At 45.2% G+C, this 13,265-nt stretch overlaps 4 protein-coding genes across 4 annotated transcripts; 2 read left to right on the forward strand and 2 right to left on the reverse strand.

Moving 5' to 3' along the window:
- Positions 1-1,006: 1,006 nt before the first annotated feature.
- On the forward strand, positions 1,007-2,108 carry AOL_s00004g523 (uncharacterized protein; the record flags this gene model as incomplete). The annotated part of the gene is made up of 3 exons (XM_011119172.1): positions 1,007-1,292; positions 1,367-1,722; positions 1,791-2,108. The coding sequence occupies 3 exons, from the start codon at positions 1,007-1,009 to the stop codon at positions 2,106-2,108; spliced, it is 960 nt and encodes a 319-aa protein (XP_011117474.1).
- Positions 2,109-3,831: 1,723 nt separating this feature from the next.
- On the forward strand, positions 3,832-7,109 carry AOL_s00004g524 (uncharacterized protein; the record flags this gene model as incomplete). Its single annotated transcript, XM_011119173.1, has 4 exons — positions 3,832-5,886; positions 5,949-6,615; positions 6,682-6,797; positions 6,891-7,109. The coding sequence occupies 4 exons, from the start codon at positions 3,832-3,834 to the stop codon at positions 7,107-7,109; spliced, it is 3,057 nt and encodes a 1,018-aa protein (XP_011117475.1).
- Positions 7,110-7,871: 762 nt separating this feature from the next.
- Positions 7,872-9,769, reverse strand: AOL_s00004g525 (uncharacterized protein; the record flags this gene model as incomplete). Its single annotated transcript, XM_011119174.1, has 3 exons — positions 7,872-9,113; positions 9,240-9,419; positions 9,635-9,769. The coding sequence occupies 3 exons, from the start codon at positions 9,767-9,769 to the stop codon at positions 7,872-7,874; spliced, it is 1,557 nt and encodes a 518-aa protein (XP_011117476.1).
- Positions 9,770-10,207: 438 nt separating this feature from the next.
- AOL_s00004g526 (uncharacterized protein) lies at positions 10,208-12,640 on the reverse strand (the record flags this gene model as incomplete). The annotated part of the gene is made up of 1 exon (XM_011119175.1): positions 10,208-12,640. The coding sequence occupies one exon, from the start codon at positions 12,638-12,640 to the stop codon at positions 10,208-10,210; it is 2,433 nt and encodes an 810-aa protein (XP_011117477.1).
- Positions 12,641-13,265: the final 625 nt, after the last annotated feature.

A 13,265-nucleotide genomic window follows, 5' to 3' on the forward strand; every position in this document is an offset into this window, starting at 1 on the left:
TTTTTGAAGGAAAGAAATTCTAGAATCTTTTTTTGTACAAGGATGGACCTTTTTCCTTTTTTTAGTAGTCTACGGGATGAGATCATGATTGTGTGCAGCCTTTGCTTTTTTTTATAATCTGTTCCTTGAACTACGAGATTGATTGCTTCAATGATCTTTCTTCCCTTTTTTCTTTTCTTTCTTTTGTTTGATGTTTCTACTTTTCGCCTTCTCCCCAAGTATAGCCTGTGTCGTTTCTTTGTTTGATGGTATTTGTCTGATCTAGCGGTTGATTTTTTATTTTTTGGCATTTTGCTCCCCCATGAAGACTGCCTATTACATTATACCATGAATTGCTTTGATACCACCTCCTCCCCCTTCTGCTGCTGCTATCTAAGTATCTTCTACTATACTGACATCGAACCAAATGTTAACTTTGATGTGGCAATACAATCGACCACGAATATATTACCTTTACACCGATCGATTAGATCTAGCGTGTAATACCGGTTTTAAAGTTAGAAGGGGTTGTAATATAACCCGACTTTATAACTAGCTTGCTTTTTTTTTGTTTTCTTTTGTCAGATGACCACGTATATATAAGTACAAATACTTACTTAAAAGGTACTTGAATGCTCCGTGCTTAAGCTGTTACTTGGTTAGTAATGGGTATAATGCGGGTAGTTCTGCCGAGCCGTTTTCTGTCGGTGTACTTATGTATCCCCTTACATATGCATACTGTAACGTTAATATTACAGTCAATACTATGATCAGAGTAACTACTATCGAATTAGAAAAAAAAAAAAAAAGGTAAAATAATAAAAATAATAATAATAAATCATTAAGTTGATAGGCTTAAGTACATAGGTATGTTGGTACTTGGTCTGGAGGGTATTTGAGTTGGTAGATAGCCTCGTGGAGGGAAACAATTAAGGTTATAAATTGAACCAGCATCTCCGTTCTCGATCAAAAAGTTAAAAAATATTATTTGGACTTCTTAGAAAAAAGAAAACACCAAAAAGCCACAATGTCGGCAAATCGACAGGCCGGAAGAACTGTATTCTTTTTTTTGTCTAGCCAGCCGAATGACTGCATCGGAGGCTGTAGACATAATACTTTTACGCAGGATGATCTATATGTATTCGTTGATATACTCGTACTTGTCCAGGTACCCGACGACGCAGAAGCTAAATCCTTGCCTGACGGAAGGGCCTTTGAAATCCACATGCGAGGTAGCCAAACGGTATTGAAAAAGAGTACTGATATCTCGCTATCCCCAGGGGACTACATCATTACACCAAAACATCCCCTCGGTAAGCTCACCCTTTAGGAATTTTAGCAGCAAGTGAAGTCTTTTATAATTATTAACCATAATATTTCGTACCAGTTACCATCTGCGTCAGCGACGAACTCTACATAGACAGGGTCCTTTCACATAGTGTGACACCTAGAGATAGCGCCTTTCGCAATGCTCTACGTCAACGTGACCGTGGCTGCGTTATTACCGGAGTGGTGAATGATGATGATAACGATTGGACGGGAATGGAGGCAGCCCATATATGGCCGCTAAGCAATGGAAGCGAGTGGATTCGCCAAAACGCTAGTCGATGGATTACAGATTCAGATTCAGATTCAGATGACCTTTCAAATGAACTGAAAATGAATAGCCCTCAAAACGGCATTTTAGTGTCGAGTACTGCTCACATATTGTTCGATTCGTATACCCTTGCGATAAACCCTGAGGTTAGACTCCCGTGGAACTCTTAGCCAATCGTGAATCGAAATCCTAACATACATACATGCATGTACAGGCCGGCTATAGAATTTATGATTTTGGTCGCAATAAGTTTGGGTACGGCGGTAAATTCATGAGCGCTACGGCACGACAGAGTAATAATAACAACGGCGCAAGAGATACACTCTTGCTATGGCACTTTCGTCAATGCGTTCTCGCAAACATGCGCGGAGCTGGTGAACCATTATGGGATTATAGTCCGAGGGAAGAGGGGGATGTTGTAGGAAGGTTGTTATCATCGGATCATACAATGACTCGTCTTGGGGAAGAAGTGGAGGCTCGTCTGGCACTTACTTCGTATCTTCCATCACCATCATTGACAAATGATCAATAAGAAATTTCTATGCTTACACCATGTACATGTATCAAAGCACGCCTGTACCTGGGCTTATTAGAGGTTGCTATTCACAAAACCTCTCTCAACCCTTACCAGAGTTATCGGCTTAATTCCTCTGGGTTTTAAGGTCTCCGTCCATAAGGCATACGATTTTCATAAATCCAGCCAGGCCAGTTGGTTCTAGCTTTCTAATTGCGCAGATTAAGTATTGTAATATTTTTTTAAATCCTTTACAAAATTGTAGGAATAGAACCCCTTGGGATCAGATATCAAAGTCCATTTAATTTATCTTTTATCGATAACTGTTCTTGAAATTGCTGCGGAAAAAAAAAAAAAAAAAAAAAAAAAAAAAAAAAAAGATCTTGAGGGAGAGAGGTCTGACGATGCCGGGCATTTAAACGCCTTAAGCTAAGGGTGATGAGGTAAATTGTTCGGGACTATACCCGAGCCGGCACGAAGACCAGACAAGGAATAACTTTTTGAGTGCCTTCGATACGATACCTGTCAAACTAGTATGTACTATAGTGCTGGGATCACGATACGGCCGTTTTTTTTTTTTTTTTTTGTTTGTATGATAAAAATGCCTACCAACGAACTAACTACTTGGGTATTAATATGGATAAGAAACAATAACAAAAAGGAAGGAAGTTTTAGATAGGACCCTTGACCGTTGTACACGTAGTTAGTTTGAGTGTTATTGTTCTTGGTATGGTATATAGTATAGCGTAGTATAGGTAGTTATAGGACCTTGTAGTTATTGTTATAGGTATAACAGAGGAGGGAATAGAGGAGAAGAGGAGAAGACAGGAGATGTTGGACCTACTGGTCGCGGCATCGTCGGCCGTCTTTTTTTTTTCCCTTTCTTCTCCCTCAGCTTTGCTTTCCCCCACCCCTTTGTAGCTTGTAACTTTTTTGAGGTTGAGGCTGGGTACCTGCACCTCCTGGCTGTGAAACAGGTGAGTTTGTTCCAGATCGTTTATAACTTATCTGGATTGTACCTGTACCTGTACCTGTACCTGAATTGTACCTTTTGTGTATACGCAGACACAGACACAGACACAGACACACATACACAGACAGACACACACCAATCGGCATTGTTTGCTTTCTGCCAAAAGGGGTGGCATGCAATAGTGTTTACTTACTGACAGGCTTAGACTGACCTTTTAAACAAAAACTTCAAAAATAGGATCTTGTTTATTTTTATATATATATTGGATATAAGATCCCTTTACTTTACCTTACCTTACTATTTCTGATAAAAGAAGGGAGAAAGTAATTTGCGGTGCTCTGTGGCGGCCGGCGGAGAATGGATGTTTTTTTAAACAGTGTTGGACTCGCTGGGCTGCGGTGATGAGACGAGATCGATTCATTCATTCAATCAAAATCAATCAATCAATCAATTCAATTCAATTCAATCAAATCAATCAATCGGTCACAATCACATTTGCATTTCAGCAATCAATCACATTGACCGCTTGAACTCCTAGCTAGCTAGAGAGAGAAGAAGACGAGGAAGGAGAAGAAGAAAGGGTCACTTCTTTTTCTTTCTCTCTCTCTCTTTCCTTATCCCTTATATTCTTCTTTCCTTCTCCTTCTTCTTCTCCTCCTCCTGGCTATAACCTCCTCCCCCTCCTCCTCCTCATCTCATCGCCATCTGCACCTGCATCTCAACTTCCCACCAGGAGGGAGGGTAAAGAAGTAAGTAAATACAAGCATCATGCGCTTGAGCCAGTGGATGACCAAGCGCCTTGGCGGCTGTGTCCCCGCCAGGTCTTGGCGCCGCAAGAAAAAACCCACAAACAACAACTCCAACGGCTCCCCTCCTCACAACATCGAGGTCAGGCTAACCCGCCGTTGGATTTTTGTTCGGCCTACACCCCCACCCCCACCACAATCACAACCATCACGGTCCCCTCCCCGCCCCACCACGTCCTCCTCATCGTCGTCGTCGTCATCCGTGGGTGCATCCTCCACCTGTTCGACAGACCCATTGACAGGTCCTGTCTTTACCGGTCAGCAATTGGCTCCGCCGTCGTCGTTGTCACCGCCACCATCACCACGATCGTGCAATCCTCCAACTAGGGAGGTCAAAAAACTTCGGAAGAGCAAGTCGACTGCTTCAATTCCGAAGCAGATCATTCGAAAACTTTCGGTGACCCCGCCGAGGACGGTTGTTCCAGCCGCTCCTGTCGCTCCTGTCGTTGCTGTTACTGCTCCTGCTGATAAGGTAGCAGGAAAGGACGACGAGGAAGAGGAAGAGGAGATCCATCAGAGAGGATCGGGAGGAGAACTAGAAGGAGGAAACGAAGAAGAAGAACTAGCTAGACAGCTCTTCGGAATAGAAAGTCTTGGTCATTACGACCGGATTTGGGAGAGAGTAGCTGAATACCTCCCTGAAGCAACTGTCGTCTACGAACACGGACGACCAGATATAGAAGGAGAGGGCGAAGGAATAGGAAAGAGAAAGGAGGAAGTAGAAAGAAGAGTTGACGAAGACCCAGTGCAGTCTGTCATTGTGCAACAGGCGGCTGGCGAGTCCTCCTTTCACTTACCTCAGGGTACAGTAACGTCGGTCATTGTGCAATCGACGGCTGTAGAGGAAGTTCAGGCAGAGAGAGTGGTTGATCCGGTCATTGCGCTATCGGACGCTGCTGTTATCGATAAGGAGGATAGGAAGAGGGATAAGAAGAATAAGAAGGAAGGAGAAGAAGAAAGGGACGGAGAGTCATCCCCTGTGTTGTTGTCGTTGTCTAGGACTGAACAACGTCCATCAAATTCATCTCGTCCATCGACATCATCGTCGGAGTCATCATCATCGGAGTCATCATCGACATCATCACAAACATCATCATTATCATCAAGGAATCTTGGAAGCGCGATCAAAACCACTACAAAAGTCAAGACAAAAACCATCACACAGCTGCCGACACCGTCAGCTTCAGCTTCAGAACAAGAAAACGACTCAGATAACGATTCCGGTTTCACACCGACCCCACTAGACATCGTGGACGAATCAGCAGATTTAGCTCGTTCCAAGGCGATCTCCGGTTGGTGTCTCCAACAGGAAGACGACCAAGACGTTCCTGGTCCTGGTTCCCTTGAAATTAGCACTTATCCTTATCCCCGCTCCACTCCTGTTCTTTCTGAAAATCATCGAACCTGTCAACCAAAACCATCAATCCTCAAACCATTTTCCCCACCCCTCATTCATCCAGACATGACTACCCTACCTGACAATACTAAACCCGGCGATGTTGCCGTTGCTACAGCCCCTCCTGCTAAGGGCAAGAAGGCCCCAGCTGACAACAAGGTCGCTGGTGCCCAGGCTTCTTCTGGTGAAAAGAAGCTTACTGGTAAGGAATTGAAGGAAGCGAAGAAGGCAGAAAAACAGGCTCGTCGTGCCGCTGACAAGGTTCAACGTGGTGACGTTCCCGATGCTTCAGCAGCTTCCGCCAGTGGTACACCAACCAAGCAAAACCAGGCTTCTTCCTCTTCAGGAACTCCTAGGTCGACACAGCAGCAACAGGGACAGAAGGGAAAACAGCAACAGATCGCTCCTTCCGTTGATGGAGATGCGAAGACTGTTGCAGAGCCCGAGAACAAACGAATCCCATTCTTCGAACACCTCAGGGAGAACAAACCGCCTATTGATTTGGCTACTATCAATAGAGACGTCCATCCGTCTATCGTTCGCTTGTCAATGAAGTTGCGTAACTTCGAGATCATTGGGTCTACCGCTCGCTGCCTCTACACGCTTTTGGCCTTCAAGGAGGTAAGTTCTTTCACTACTCTTGTCTCATCATCCCCGAACGGATGCTAAATTGCTTCTTGTAGGTCATCAATGACTACTACACTCCGGAAGGCGTTGCTCTTTCGCGTAACCTCACACAGCACTTGAACCTCCAAATTTCACAAATTGCTATTGGTCGAAAGCTATCCATCTCCCAAGGAAATGCTATTCGATGGCTCAAGACCATTGCTTCACGTATTCCACCAGAGATTCCCGACGAGGAAGCAAAGAAGGATCTTATCGCCTCGATTAACACTTACATGAAAGAACGTATCATCGTTGCTCAGGATGTCATTGCCAATGTTGCCGCTGATAAAATTGCTAACGGTGACGTCATCTTGACTTACGCAAAGTCTACCTGTGTTCAACGCGTCCTCCTCCGAGCTCTCCATGATGGCAAACAATTCACAGTTGTTGTCATTGATTCACGTCCCTACTTCGAGGGTAGAGGAATGGCTAGGGACCTTACTAAAGCCGGAATCCAAGTCAAATACACTACCTTGCATGCTCTTGATCACGTCATGAAAACGGTCAACAAGGTCTTCCTCGGTGCTCATGCTGTCTTTGCCAATGGTGCCTGTTACTCGAGAGCCGGAACTTCCGCAGTCGCAATGACAGCTGCTGAGTATCAGAAGCCAGTCATGATTTGCTGTGAGGGTCTCAAGCTGTCGGATAAGATTGTCATGGACAGCATCACAACCAATGAGTTAGGTATGTTTCACCAATCCCCTTACCTGATTTTCTTCCGTTCGATACATTGACACCCCGTTTTAAAAGGCCCTACTGAGGCTCTCATCGGCGATGACAGTCCTCTCCAGAACCACGCTGAGATTCCAAACTTGCATATCGTCAATCTCCTTTTCGATCTCACTCTTCCCAAGTATATCACCGCCGTGATCACTGAAACCGGGTTTACTCCGCCCTTCGGCATCCCTAGCGTTTTCCGACTTTTGGCTGAGCGAGAGGGCACTGTCGGCGCATCATAGCAAGGTGCTGCCAACAAGGACGACGGCGATTCCCCACCTAACGATTTCGAGCCATTGGTCCCATCCGACAATCCTAGCAACAAAGCTATTGATGCCAGCGTCGCCGCTAAGGATGGACCGAAGAATGTTCGATTCTCGTTGGAGAACGACGTCGCTCCTGATCCCGGAGAGTGGGTTCGCTGGCCCATCGATGATGAGCTCGGTATCATCTCACGTTAGTTCTTCATGACTGATTGATCATGCTCGTTCTTTTTTTTTCATTTTTTTTTCAGAAAAATGAAGGCGACAGATCTTTCTCACGTATCTCTTTTTTTTTCCTTTTGGGTTATTTATCTGACGATAATGGACGACAAATGAGCCTCTGATGGGTGGATCTTTTACGAATAATGTGAGCGATATGACTGCTCATAATGGTAGTAATGAGGCTATGTTTTTTTCTGGAATTTCTTTTTGCTTAATGGATACGTCCAGCGTACCTTTTTTTATACTTGTATTCCCTTTGTCTTCTCTCTCAATCCCTTAGGCAGTATAGTACCGCCGGATTGCCACCGCTGGTGATTTCAAGGCACTATACTCTTCTTTTTTCCTCTCACACTCCGTCTGTACCTGACAAGCATCGATTCTTCTTGGTCGATAGGGAATACAAACAGCTGACGTACCTTGAAAATCGGTCCATACCTTTTGCTTTCCCTTGTACATTTCCTTCTTCTTTCCTTTCTCTTTTCTTTCGGGCCATTTCGTATTGCATTTCTTCCATGGCGTTTTGATGTTTTTGTTTTTGTTTTTGCTTCCTCTTTGTCCAGAAGAAAAAGTTGTCATATACCCTCGAGACAAGCTATGTAGAGACGTGTGCACGTGCGACTGGAAGACAATCGATCATTGAGTATAAATATATGTTATTAAACACCGTAGTATGATAAATTAATTATATTAGTGATCGATGATGTATTGAGGAATATGCTTTGAGTGCGCTATGCAGTACTAGTTTTCATAAATATTAAATGCATCATCAAACAAGCTGGTCTCATCATTTCCCAACTGTCCGAGATCAAAACTGGCCAATAAGTCATCAAATGAACCCCCCTCTAGAGCCTGAGTAATATCAATATCAGGTTGATCCTGACCCGTTACCTTCTTAGCATCATCACCTCCAACTTTCCCAGCTTCCTTCTCCAAACCCGGAATATCCAAGTTCATTATATCAAGTTTACCAGCATCGCCAGATGTATCAACCTCCAAATCTCCAAACAAATCATCCACAGAAGTTTCATGCGCACCACCGTTATTCCCCGTAGTACCAACACCAACACCAACACCACCGCCAACGGCAGAAGTGACACCATTCCCATCTGCGGGATTGGATGGATTCCCAGCAAACAAAAAGTCCATATCAATCTGTTCTTCGATCGTCATATTCCCACCAGAGACTCCTCCGACGCCATTACCGTCTTTACTACTACTCTCGCCAACAGGATTTAACGGGTCATCACCGAATAAATCCACAGCAGAAGGGGGTTCCCCTTCGTCATCCCCTTCACCGGCAGGTAATAACGGTGAATCTAATATAATAGGATCTTCGAACGTTGCAGCTACTAGACTAGGTGAAGAATCCGGTTTTAGCTTCCCATCCAACTTGGTAGTAGCCGTATTGTTATTTTTATTATTGTCATCATCGTCGAGGGAGATGACATTAGAGGCACTCGCGGCTACGAGGGGGATGTTCATTTCTAGTGGGTGAGATAATGGGTTTGTTGTATTTGTCCCTGTTGATGTTGACGTTGCTTGTTGTTGTGGTGGTACGGATGCGTCTTCTTCGACTTTTAGGGATTCGACATCTTGCATGTCTTCGAATAATTGGTCCATATCTGTATCCTGAGTTTCCATGGGAAGCGGTTGAGCAGACGGCGGTGGTTCGTCATCGTCAAGTGTCATTTCCAGGTCGGTGGATATAGTCGGTACGGCCATAAGTGCTGCTTCTGCAGCAGCAGCATTTGCAGCAGCAGTAGCGGCGGCGGCGGCGGCGGCGGCAGCAGCGGCCTCGGCTTCCGCTGCAGCTTGTTTTTCAGCTTCTTCGGATTGTTTTAGAATTCGTAACCGTTCGGCTTCTGCTTCTCTTTCTAACGCTGCTTTTCTTTCCTCCTCTTCTAGTTCCTTTTGTCGGGCTAGTTCTGCTGCTGTGTAGAATTTTGTGAGGTCGCGGTGGAGGACTGCTTTTGCTTTTAACTATGTATATATACACCCACATGTCATTTGTTAATAAATAACCCAATCAATCAATATATATATATATATATATATAAAAGAAGGAGAAGGAGAATAAGAATAGAAGGAAGGAAGGGAAACAATTACAATTTCAATCTCCAACATATCCAAAGCCTGTTGAAACCTATCCACTGTCGCAGGGATGGTAGCTTTCATCTGCGCATTCGTGTGTAATATCGCGCGCGGGTGCGATCTCGCCGGATGTTTGAAGACTGTGGTTTGCTCCGAGATGTCTTGCCGGTCAGTAGTGTATCCTTTCTTTATATCCTTTTTGTATGTGTATATATCTTTGCTTTTGGGTAACTGTTCGAGGGAGGAGGCGGAGGAGGAGGAGGAGGAGGAGAGGAGGGCTTTAAGTAGTACCATCTGCGCATTGTATCATCTGTTTTACACAAATATGTATTGTGAATTAGTATTATGTTTTTTTTGAGTAGTTACTATAAGAAGTATATAGAAAAGGAAGAAGATGGTGAGAAACATACGACACCGTGAAGCATAGCCGGTAGCTTCTCAAGCAGTAACTGTGGATTACCGGTCCCATCGCGGGCGGCTTTATGGAATGGTGTCGGCTCGTCGAACGGCCGGGTCGATGTTGAGGTTGACACGTCGCTGGTCATTTCCCTTCGTCTTGTTTATGCTCGGTGTGGCGCCTGTGGAGCGGAAGATGTAGATATGGGAGGGGGAGAGTGGTTGGACGTTGTCCTGGGTACGGGGTTGACCGCGAGGGTTGAATTGAAGATGCGGTTGACAGGGAAGGAGGATTTGGAGATTGAGGCGGCTCTTTTGTTTCCATGTCCGTTTTAGGGAACGCTTGTCGTGTCGCACAAGACGGCAACGCGAAAAAATACAACATCTCGATATCGATACATTCACATCGATATTAGACAAAAATGGAGACATGATTATAATTTATATAACAACATATAGCGTCGAAGAGATAGTAACAAATATACTACAATAAGATATTACACTATCAAATTGAAACTCCCAAACACCCCCGCTATAGATATCGTACCCCTCCTCTACATTTTAATTTAACATAGTATATAATCAAATCAATTCGACTCCCCATCGACTCCCATAACTCCTCCAGAAGGTACAAAAGCCTCAGCTTCAGCCCTCAAACTCCTCGAAGAACCACCTGCAGTCTCCCCTTCCTCCTCCTCAGGTTCAATATCAACTTCAGTCCTCCTAAATTCCCTACTATCAACCATAACATCATTCCCAAAACTATCCTTAACCATCCTCCCACCTCTAGACCTCCCTCCAGCAGAAATCTGCATTGCCATCCCTTTCCTAGCTCCTTTCCCCAAAAGATCATCCACAGAAAGCCTCAGCTTCCTACTCAAAACCGTCAACATCGCAGGTCTCCACCCAGCAAACCCACTTTCCCCACCCTTCCCTTCCCCTCCGACGACAATAGTCATCCACTCCCTCCCCAAAAACTCCAAAACCCTCTTCTCAGCTTTCCCCAACTCCTCATTATCCCCCCCACCACCCCCCGTAAACTTCCTCAAGTTCACCACCCCTTCAAAGACAGGTTTAACAGTCCGTCTATTCAACGGTGCCTTCTCAAACGGTATTCCGACTTCCGTAGTAGTAATAATACTACTCATACTAACCATCATCAACATCTCCTCCACCACATCCTTTTGAAAACTCCCATCTTCCATTTTACTCGCCAAATCCGCCGCAAGTCTCGGATCATTAAACCCCCTCGCGATCTCATGAACACAATGTTCCATCGCCGGTCCTAACAATTTCTCCATCCATCGGTTCGTAGTCCCAGACGCCGACATCATAACCGAGACTCTCACTCTATTCAATTCCAAATATACATGCCACAAATGTAACGGCCTCGTTACAACTTCCTCCTCTTTCCCAAGTCTCACTTCCTTACCAATAATCCCCTTCTTCATCGCTTTCCCCATCATATTCAACCCAGCCCCCGTAGAAGGCACTCCACATCCGGCATGTAACTCCCTAAACGCCCTTACCAACTCCTCCAAACACTTATCATTCAACATAACCACCGGTCTCTTCCACATACTCTCCACATTCCTCACCAGGAAATCCTTAATATCCACACTCAACTGTTCCTCCAACCCCATCCCTCCACTTTTATAAATCTCATCGAAAACGAACGGGACCATGGTTCTACAACCTCCTCCGCCGCATTTAGACAAACCATGACACATCTTCCTCAACATCTTCCCGCTCCATTCCGCCAACTCCGAGATTCCTAGATAATCAGCCGCTCTAGCGACTTCGATCATCCCTTTTGCGGTTGCGAGCGGTGGAGGGTATTGATTACGATCTTGTCGTTTACAATTCGAGAGTAAATAAAAGTGGGCGTTTGGATCGAATTCTTCGATTGCTTGTCCGATTCTTAGAGGGTTGTAAAGCCATCGTTGGATTATTCGGAGAGCGTAGTAGGTTACCGTTGGGAATGGGAGGGTCGAGGAGTTTGACGATGCGTCGGAGAATTGTAGACGGGAGGAAGATGATAAATCTAGGTATTTGTAATATGGAATCGAGGAGATGGCGATGAATCGGTGGAGATGGATTTCTGCATATGCCGACGACGACGAGGAATGGTCTGCTGCTGCCGCTGCCACCGTCGATGGCGATGATGTTGAAGCCTTAGAACTCTGAGCTGCCGGCCGTGATGATGACGACGACGGTAACAACGTCTCCACAACCTCCTCAACCACCACAGCCCCCTTCTTCCCCTTCCCACCAGCCACCACTACCCCCCCTTTCTTCCCCTGCACCTTCGACTTCCCCTTCACCCCCGAATTCCTCTTAACAGTCTCCCTCTTCGGTGCCCTAACAGGTACACTAATAACCCTAGACAGATCATCATCATCATCACCCTCACAACCCACCGCCTCCCCATCCTCAGCCTCCAACTCAATCCTAAAATCCCCACTCGTACATCCAGGGACATACCCTTCCCCACCAGCCTTCAAAACCTCATCTAACAATCTATCCATCTGCTCCCCCGTCTTATTCGCAACATGATTATATATCCTCTTCACATGCGTAAACCCTTCGTCGTAGCATTTAACAACTTTCTTCCCCTCACCAGTAAAAGTAGAAGTAGAAGTAGAAGTAGAACCAGAAACAGAACCACCCTCCCCCTCCCCCTCCCTTAATATCTCCCCAACCCCTCTCCCCGCTCCATCCTTCCCATACCTCTCAACGGGAATCCCAGGTCTCCCCCTAACAGCAGCAGCAACAGAAAACAAAGCAGAAAAAGTATTTATCGCCGTCTCATGAGGTGTAGAAAACGTCACATCCCCATTCCCGGAATTAACAATCCCCCTCTGTCGTTCCGTATACCCCGGTACGAAATCTTGTAGCGAGTACGCACGGATTATGGTTTCAAGAAGTGATTGTGGAGACGGACAGCTTGTTGTTGTTGTTGTTGTTGTTTTTGTTGCGGCGGTCGCGGTGGTGTCTGCTGCTAAAGACTGCCGTGGCATTGCGATTGGAATATATATCGCTGTTGCCCGGGGAGGGGGGTTTTAAAAGAATGGAGTCGGTGCGCGGGTTTTTTAAAATGTTTGGCGTTTTCTTTCTCGTCGGGTGGTCAAGTGATCAATGTCCAAAAAGGGGCCGGGGTAGCTTGGGTGTAGCTCAGTAAGTAGCTATAGCTACCTCACTACTATAGTTAGAGCTTACAATCGAGGATCGGTAGGCCGGGTTGGAATAGAAGGTATATATAGATCTAATGCGCATTCAAACTTCCGCGATATAAGTAAGCACCTGATATTTAAAAGAACCTCCGAGAATACATTCAATGTTAGTTGCTGCAAAAGAAAATAACATTATGGAAGTACCAAGGAATTTATTGCCGTTTTGACTCATTTCGCGTCAGGAGTAAGCTGATTGCTAGCTCCTCTTCGAAGCTTCCCATAGGCTCAATCAGAGCTGGAATTCAACCAACCTTTACATGGGAAAACATAGCCATATTTATTTAGCACTCTTAACCATCTTCCTCAAAGGATTTTTTAGTTCAATTCTCTCTTTCCATTCTCTTGGTTCTGTTTACAAAAGATAGCGAGACAGGGATGATGGTGGTGGTGGTGGGGAATTTCGGTGGTGACA

The sequence above is a fragment of the Orbilia oligospora genome, assembly GCF_000225545.1.
Source record: "Orbilia oligospora ATCC 24927 unplaced genomic scaffold scaffold00004, whole genome shotgun sequence".
NCBI classification, from domain to species: domain Eukaryota; kingdom Fungi; phylum Ascomycota; class Orbiliomycetes; order Orbiliales; family Orbiliaceae; genus Orbilia; species Orbilia oligospora.